This window comes from Populus alba, chromosome 14, assembly GCF_005239225.2.
Source record: "Populus alba chromosome 14, ASM523922v2, whole genome shotgun sequence".
In the NCBI taxonomy this organism is placed as follows: domain Eukaryota; kingdom Viridiplantae; phylum Streptophyta; class Magnoliopsida; order Malpighiales; family Salicaceae; genus Populus; species Populus alba.
In genome coordinates this window covers 17821549-17830744 of record NC_133297.1, presented here as the reverse complement: position 1 = coordinate 17830744, position 9196 = coordinate 17821549, and the positions used below count along the sequence as shown (strand labels likewise).

General features: G+C 33.1%; 1 protein-coding gene across 1 annotated transcript; it reads right to left on the bottom strand.

Moving 5' to 3' along the window:
* Positions 1-377: 377 nt before the first annotated feature.
* LOC118045232 (uncharacterized) lies at positions 378-6088 on the bottom strand. The gene is made up of 5 exons (XM_035053814.2): positions 5824-6088; positions 5619-5735; positions 5283-5317; positions 1067-1167; positions 378-732 (listed from the first exon to the last, which is right to left on the bottom strand). The coding sequence occupies exons 1-5, from the start codon at positions 6000-6002 to the stop codon at positions 646-648; spliced, it is 519 nt and encodes a 172-aa protein (XP_034909705.1). The 5' UTR covers positions 6003-6088; the 3' UTR covers positions 378-645.
* Between the last annotated feature and the right edge of the window lie 3108 nt (positions 6089-9196).

Sequence of the window (9196 nt, the reverse complement as noted above, 5' to 3'; positions counted from 1 at the left end):
AATATGAATGGAAAAAAAAAAGCAAATTTTAAAAATGTGTTAATTATTTATCATTTTATATTTGGAATGTAAACATCATGTATTTATTATGGCTGGATAGCTGTAGAAATGGGATAATTATCGAATAATAGGAAACCCATTCTTAAAAATGATGAAATCTCCACTAAACAAATAACAAGGAACAAGAACAAGAACAAGAAAAAAGTAATGGAGTTATTGCCCATTTCACAAGTATCGTAACGTGGACATTGAATCAATGATAGGGTCTAACAACCTCTCACCCAAAATATTAGTGAAAAAATACCAATATTTCAAGATCACAGCATAACATCCCACCAAGAAGGCTGATAATAAACAAATAAATAACAACCAGCAAGGAAATCAAAAGGAAAGGATGATATTCAAAGGTCCGTACAGTCATTTGCAGCTTGAGCCTCTCTTATCAGCACAAGAAATGCAGAATATTACACATCCTAACAAAAACCTTTCTCTAAATACATGTAAATTGACAATCTTATGCAAGTCGCTACTGGCTATGTAGTAAAGTTAAGAACTTTCCAGAGGCCTCGCGTGAAATAAAGGTGAAATCAGCCGAGTGATCATGGAGATTTGACTGGAAAAGGATGCAACTCAAGAATTTAGGCATTATGAAGAAACTCCATATGGGAGAAGTGCAGCAGCCACGGACCTCCCTTCCTCATTCAGTATGTTGTAGGTTGATGCAGCATTCCTCTGAAACAAAATAAAGTAAACATTGTAGAGGAAGTCAGCAACATTTCATCAAGTTTAAAATGCGGGCGGAATGCATTTAACATCTGTTATCAGTTTTTCTGGGAAGGTTATCAGGTTTTTCCTTTCCAAACAGAAGATTTACTGCTATTTAATCATCCAGAGATTACAAGAAGGGAATTTAGAATTTGGAAAATTCCATAGACAATTACAAAATTCATATGGATCAAACAAACTTGGTATGTAAGTTTGTCATTGTTTAAACTCATTGCTAGTCATTTCAAAATTTTGGTTTACTTTTTCTCATACATACAAAAAGCTATATAAAAAAGAATACCGAGTCAACAGCTTCCAACTTCATGCCAGTAGACCGAATGAAGCGCCTAAGTTCAGGATCTACTGGTTGAGTGTATCTTCCACAACCAAGAATCAAAATCTCTGAAACAAAAATTCACAGGTGAATCGGCTAGCAAAGGGAGTCAGGAGTCATAACAACATTTATAATGCAACCAGCAGAGTCACAGTAAGTTATGACAATTTTCCACACCTACTTGAGAGAGCATTTCATATCTTTGGATGATAAATCTTGAAAAGAACTCTCAGTGATCCAATTATTAGATGTTTGTTAACAATCAAGTATAGTTGGAAAACTAAAATCCAAAAATTCACAAACACTAAGTGAAACTTCTAGTTAAAATATTCCCCAATTATTTCACACTGCTAGTATCACAGGTAGTCATTTTATAATCAAGTCAATGAAATACTAATTAAGGAACTTATATTATCTAGTTACCAGTCCAACATGGCATTGCCATTCAACATGACCATGCTACATCCTAAGTTCCTGAATTCACACTTGGAATAAGTCTGCCCCTTATGTACTCTGTTGCACTCTAAGTGGTAAATGCTGCATTATATTTATCAACATTCCATGAATATTGGTTTGACTGTGCACTTTTCAAAAACCATTTTCCAGGAAACAAGGGCAAAACCATGGAATAGCTTAAGAACATTTTTTTAAAAGGAAACAGAGATCAAGCTGGGCACATCATGGTGCGAGGAGCAAGTAAATAACACCACAGGAAAGCAACAAAGAAATCTCCTTTGCTATGCCTCGTCAAACAATAAACTCATGCAGAAGTGAATGGTGGATATAGCAGGAATTTCATCCATAAGTATGGCGCAACGCATGGATCCTTCTAGTATTATTAACCTCAGAAACATACCATTCAGGTGAGACATGCTGTCACTACACATTTTGATTAGATGTCACTAATAAAAGTCTTCTAGTCAGTTTGCCCAGTCTCCAAAAATACATTTGTTAGCATGAAAGGGGTAAATTAAACACAATTCATATATAGTACCCTCCCACATCCAACATCCAACATCCAACATCCAATGAAGCACAATTCATATATATTTTTCACTGGTAATCTCTTTTTCATCATTACTCTATCAATTATCACATGGCAAATTTTCACACAAATTTTAGCTCATTGTACGGTAATCTAGACTCAACCCATGCTCACCGAAAAAAGGATTTCCTTCACAAATTTTTCACACATGTTTGCCTACGACCAAGTGTTTCCTTCCCTAAATAAGGATTTCCCCATTCTTACTTGTTGTAAACAAGCGGAATGTACATACGCAAATGAGAAGAACAATGCAAAACAATTATAGGAAAAATCACAATCTTTTTTAAACTCTTGACGAAGAAATTACACAAGCCCCTTGTGTGTGCTCTATGCACATAACTTATTTCCAATATAGCATTTTACAGCCTATTTAAAGAACAAAATATGTAAGTTACAAATGGAAACTATCTTGCTAATTTCCAACAAACTTTTTAATAGATAATTACAAGTTTGGGCTGGTTTTATTCCAATAAGTAACTGCCGATAACTGTTGCAACTTCCCTAGTTTGCCTCCCAAAAACCATTAGGCCAATCTATCAACACCAATGTTGCTATAATTATCGTGTTTCTACTTGTCTTGGACAGTCTATGATCCAAGTCAGAATTCCTGCAAGGCATTAACCCAATGCTCGCACATACTGTTGCATGTTGCCTGCTAATTTTGTCATTGTTCATACAAATTGTCAATACCTATGGCGTCCTTTGTTACAATGTTTTTGTTGGCATGCCCTTGCAACTAGGCCTCTAACAAACCTCCTTTACTAGAAGAGTCTGACACCCTCGTCGGGATATAGATGTGAAGTACTTTTGTACTTTGTCTTCAAACTACCACAAATTTGTTTCCTCTCTTCTCCCACTTCACCAAGAATTTGGTTCGTCAATTTTTCTTATACATGACCAAGAATGCGGTGATTCAGGATTGTGACAATCCTATTGTCAAACTACTTCTGAATTATAGGAGGTGTCTGCTGGACTTGCTTCTCACTAGATTTTCATGGAATGGTTTCAAATAGTTCATGTGGAATATGGGATAAAGTTTTAGCCGCTCCAGTAACTTTAACCTAAATGCAACCAACGATCCCTATTCTGCCCAATGATTTTCTTCCAAATTTGCAGAGTTAACTTGAACAACACCTTGTCACCTTTGCCAAACTCCAGGGGTCACCTCTTCAGGCCTGCGCACTTTTGCATCCTCTTGCTCACTTTACGCAAGTTATCATCAACCTATTCAAACAACTCAAGCCTCTCCTTAGTAAACTTGCATGTAGTTGGACTTTTCACACCAGATCTATGTATCACTATCTCCACAAATCTTTAGCAACAGAAGCAAGTCCATTCGAGTTGGTGCAAGTCCTTAGTAAACTCGAATGGACTTGCTTCTGTTGCTAAAGATTTGTGGAGGTTGTAGCATAACTAAGCAACTCTAACTAGTTTCATTGCATTGTCATCACATGTCTCATGCACTCCTCTAACAAAGCATTCACTCTCTTCATCTGCCCATGTTTAGCCTAGTTCCATTCAAGTTAAACATGCTGTCCAAAATTCGCTTGTGAATCAAACATCACAATCGTTGACAATGTCCAATGAAATTCTGAAATATTTCACCACATTTTGGTAGAACCCCACAACTACCTTGGCCTAGCATATTGTCGCAGTGGCAATGACTATTGCATACTTAGTGAACATGTCAACAACCATCATTACAACATTCATTCCATCATCTTTCAAAAACCCCACAACAAAATCTATCAAAACCGATACCTAAGGTCTTGCTGGAATTGCATAGGCTGAAACAAGCCTACTTCTATTTGCCGCAGCACTTTGTCCTGTGGGCACATAAGACATGTCTTGCTTACAACTCTATGACTTCTTCCATCTTCAGCTAATGATATGTTTGGGACAAGAGAACCAACATTTTTCTTGTCCTGGATAGCCTGCTCATTATGGGTCATGAGTCTCTGACATGAAGTGCTTCCTTAGCTTCCCACTTAGAACATATATCTAACCCCTTTTTGCATTAAAAAGGCCATTCTCCAACCAACAATGTCATATTGTCCCTTCTCATATGAGGTCAATTAGCTTCGTACATATTATGTCTTCCTTGGTTGCCTAGTGTAGTCTCTCCACCCTATCAGACTCCAACTGCATTTGTAACTTGCTTATTTTTTTCTTTAAATAAACTATAAAATGTTATATAACATGCAAGTTAAGTGCATAGCACACACAAGGCTTATGTAATTCTTTTGTTAAAAGTATAATAAAAAATGAGATTTTTTCTATAATTTTTGTGCATTGTTTTGTTCATTTGCCCATGTATATTCCACTTGTTTACAACAAGAATGAGGAAATCCTCTTCGGGCGAGTGAAACACTTAGTTATAGGCAAACACGAGCGAATTAATGAGAAAAAGGTTGAGCATAAGGGGATTAGATTGTCACACAATGGGCTAAAATTTGTGTGAAAATTTTATCTTTATGACAATTAGTATGGATTAATGTGTGCTATTTACAGCTTAAGTTGTACCCTTTTTAGGCAATCCCTTGCAAAGTGTTTTCCATTGCAAATAAAGCAACTTGAATTTGGCTATGAACCCTTTGCCCTTAGCCTTTGCTTTTGATTGTCCATTGTAAGTAGCATGCTTGGATTCATCCCCACAAAATGTCTTCTTCTTTTACGTCTCCTCCTCTTTGGATTTCGACAAACTTCAACTTTCCCCTCGCTAGTCTTTGCACTAAAATTCACTAGTCCTTCCCCTCATTGGCCTCTAATTAAAATCCACCAATCCTTCAGCGTCTATGATTACAAAAGACATGTTTGAAACTTTACCTCCTCAACTCTAATTGTGCCCACAGTTGGAGTCCCGACAAAAAATTGTCCACCAAGCCAACTTGGGATCAAACATTCAATATGAATTTAATGTTTTATGTGAACAAACAATAAAATTACTAAATAGCATGAGAGCATGCAACAATAGAAAAATGAGCATGAGTTGTGTTTCAGATGATTTTCTCTCATCACATTATTAGCGATTTTAAGCAGGATGCAATGAGCCAAGGAATAAATCAAGTAAAAGTGCTAAAACAACACTCCTATAGAATCGCATTTATATAATGGTATTGAAGTCTCCCACTCTCTCACCTGGTATAGGCCGCACAATTTGAAAGATGGATAAACTGCAAAATGGCCACAACAATGACGAAATGTCACAAAAAGGAGCAAATAAAAAGCCTGACATTTGAATTTTCATTGCGAATATGCACGAGTTATCAGTTTACCAAGAAAGAATACATGGTTTTGAACATTATAAAACAGTAACTAAAACTTAATAATCTTTATCAATGCCCCTTATATGTGAACAAAAAAGTACCCTCAGGCCTCAGCACTTATTGATGGGATGGCTTAATAAAAGAAAGATAAAAAAGAAACCCAGAAAGGGAAAAAAAAAGAAAAAGGAAGGAAGGGAAGAGACGAGACCTGTCAGGAGTAATCTGAGAGAAGGAACTGGGTGCCCAAGAGGTGAGCAGGTTGCCCACACAAAGCAAGCTACCTTCATACTCCACCCCATTCACTCTGAATCCCGTATCAGTATACCTTCCAAAAAAAAAAAAAAAGGCTTTTGATTATTTGAATAAATTATAAAATTGATTTACTAAAATATAGAGGAAATCATTAATAATACCCTAGAAAACGGAGTTGGTCTTCAGGGACGTTGTCGATGATATTGATCTGATCGTAGAGAGAGAAAGCGCGTCTCAGCGATGGCAACTGCTTTATTCTTGGCTTTGGGCATTCCTTTCGGAGACTTTGTATCAGCTTTGGAAGTGTTGTTGTCATCGCTCTCTGTCTCACTCCTCCCATCTTCACTTTCTTTCCTTCAACAATGGCTGGCTTTGGCTTGAGCAGGGTCGTTTTTTCCCTTCTTCTTTAACTCGGTACCAGCCGACATGTCAACTTAGCGAACCATTTCTGCTAGGGTGGATCAACGACATGCCGCTCCTTTCCTCGCTTGAAATAACATTTGGTTTGACCCACATCCAAAGGTTCTAGTGGCAGCGGAGAGGTATTTATTTATGCAATTGGATCCTTGTGACAGATTCTTCATTCATTAACAAAACCACCTTGCCTGAAAATTGAAGGGGGGAAACCTCAACTTAGTCCAAACCTATATACTCACTTTCAATTGCATCCAATTATGTAAATTTTAATAATTAAACCCAAAACATTTTCTACTTTTCTCAATTGAATCATTTTGTTTATTTTTTTATATACAATTTATGTCTAATTTCTATGTTTTATGTACCAGAGAGAATTTGATGAAAAAGTTGATGAATAGTTGAACACTTATATTTTCATTCTAACATGCACATTTATGCATTGAAATGATGTAAATTTCAAGAAAATTGGCAAAAATGTTGAATAACTTTACTTGATTAAGACTTTTTTGAAATATTTAGGATGAAATTGATAAAAGTTTTAGGTCTACAACCCAATTGATGAGATTAAATCAAGGTTTTCCATATTGAAATTATACTAGTTTAAGCATCTTTTTGAATGTCTAAGAATCATTAGTGTTCAATATTCAAAATCAATCAATATTTCCTTTATGAGAATTAACAGGACAATTGCAAGGAGAAAATAATTAATTATAAACTAAAAGTGAATGGGTTTTTGTTATAGTAATTCATAGTATTTTTGTTTTTATCCTTTATTTTTTTTCCGGTTGCAACCTTTTGTGAGCAATTTAATGATTAATATCTTATAATTTATAGTAAAAAGATAAAATTAAAAAAAAAAAAAACCAAACTGTAAACACAATGGGAAACTATGTATCCAATCTTAAATTCGTATGAAAAAGCTATTTGTATAGTCCACCTATTTTTCATGTTCTTCCTTTATAATCCTTATAGTTTTTTTGTTTAAATTTTCATTTTTTTTAGTCTATGGGTTTGAGGGTGGAGAGAGAAAACTATCAAAAAATAGCAAAATAGAGAGAAAACCATTGGTTCTCATATTGCAGCAACAATAATATCATTTTTAGTTTCGGTTATATTTTACGAGACAAGTTTCATTAAATTGTTTTTTACCATTCATCTTCCTAGAAAAAGCAAATTAAAATTAAAAGAGAAATATTTTTTTCTAGTTTATTTTTGGAAAAATTAGAGGTGTTTTGAAATGAGAGATTGGTTTACGGATATTATAAAGATATTTATTAGGTGAAAAGAAGTTTAAAATAAATTTTTGGGGTTCAAAACTTGAATCTCGATTTTTTAATTACTAGAAGTTGCCTAGAAATATTTTAGACGATTTAATGTCCATTAAAAATAAAATAAAATGGATAATATGTTGTTTACTTCATAAAAAAACAAAAAAATAATAATTAGCCCAAGCATGCGTGAGCTTTTAGGTGACTAGCTTTAGCATACAAGCCTGGCTTACTAGGCCTATTAGTACATAACCTTTTTTGTTTTTATAATTTTAGTTTTATATATATATATATATATATATATATATATATAAAATTTGTGTTGATTTTTATTTTAATTAATAATATTTCTCTTTGATTTTTTAAATGTTTAGTCAACCTTTTTTAAATAATGAATATATATTTTTAATTATTTTGTATTTTTATAATGCTTTAAATATATTATTGTAATTCTTCATTAAGTTGTTTTCTTTTATGTTTGATATAAATAAACTGTATTTGCATAATTTATTTATAAAAATAAAAATAATTTATTCTGGGTAAGAACAAATAATCTCTGATATATAAAAAATAAAAACATATAAGTTAAAATAAAATACCGAGTTAAATATCTGCATACTTATCTAATTTTTGTTTTAAGGATAAAAATCAACCTTTTATTTTAGTATTTAATCTTAACAACCTTTTTTTTAATTTACTAATTTATATATTTTTTAATTTATTTTATTAAGGGTAAATAACATCATTACATTTCTCAATAAAAAAAATCATAATGTAATAATATGTATCTATAACATTGACACTTTCTTCTTAACTTAGAATCCTACTTGAAGTGTAGCGTGAATATTTTTTGACATTTATTGACTCATGTGATTCTCATTTAAATTCATATCTAATCCTTTGAATTTCGTTCAATTTGTTGATTCAAAATCACAATTGCAAATTGTCATGTCCAATCCTAAGTATACTTTCTTTAACATGATAATACTTTTTAAGCCTCGTGCCTATTAGTTAAACCCAAAACCAAAAATCTAACTATACATATGCACAACCACATCAACTAAGCTATTATCATTCAAGGCATGTCTTAAATCTGTCATTCTCATATCACCTAAGCTATTATCATTCAAGGTATGTCTTACTATACATATTTACAACCACATCACCTAATATATATTAAGCTAAAACCTATTATATCAATTCCCACAAGAAAAAAAAAAAGAATAAGAAAAAACAAAACCCTTTATGTATATTAAAGAGGGGAAAAATCAAGTTAAAAAAGTTTGCTTTCCATAACTTAGAAACCTATAAAACCCGTAACTTAGAAACTTGCATATGAAAGAGCAAACAGAAAAGGAAATGGTGTAAAAGAAGCATATGTTATAAAAATACATGCTTGCTTACCAATTACAGGACGTGTGTTCCTTGTCCGGCCTAAGGTTTTTGCTGCTTTGTGTTATGGCTTCCAACTCAATGATCCTATCTAAATTGTCTTCTAAAGATATTGTTGTTATCGGGGATACGATGAAGAAGAAACCCAGCCATGAATATAGGAAGGTACAAAAAGTTAGCATGAAGTATCCTCCTTCCAACTTTAAAATCACATCAACACAATTGATTCTATTAAAATATATAATCTTAGAGTTCTTATTTATAAATAAGACAACTATATATGATCAATAAGGTAAAAAATACAGATATAAAATCATAAAATAATCCACGTAACATAAACCACATGTAGAATGATCCAAGGATAGCTCTGCTAATACAAGTAACTCTTTTTCGCATGTGATTAGACATATAGAATAACCAATTCAATACTAAAATTTATGTTTAAAGCAAACCTAAC

Bases quoted from the DNA above. Each gene is read 5' to 3' on its own strand.
- LOC118045232 (XM_035053814.2), bottom strand. From the start codon at position 6,002: ATGGGAGGAGTGAGACAGAGAGCGATGACAACAACACTTCCAAAGCTG. The intron at 1,168-5,282 runs GTGAGAGAGTGG...TTTTTGTTTCAG, and splicing joins AATTGTGCGGCCTATACCAG to AGATTTTGATTCTTGGTTGT. The intron at 733-1,066 runs GTATTCTTTTTT...ATTTTGTTTCAG, and splicing joins AGTTGGAAGCTGTTGACTCG to AGGAATGCTGCATCAACCTA.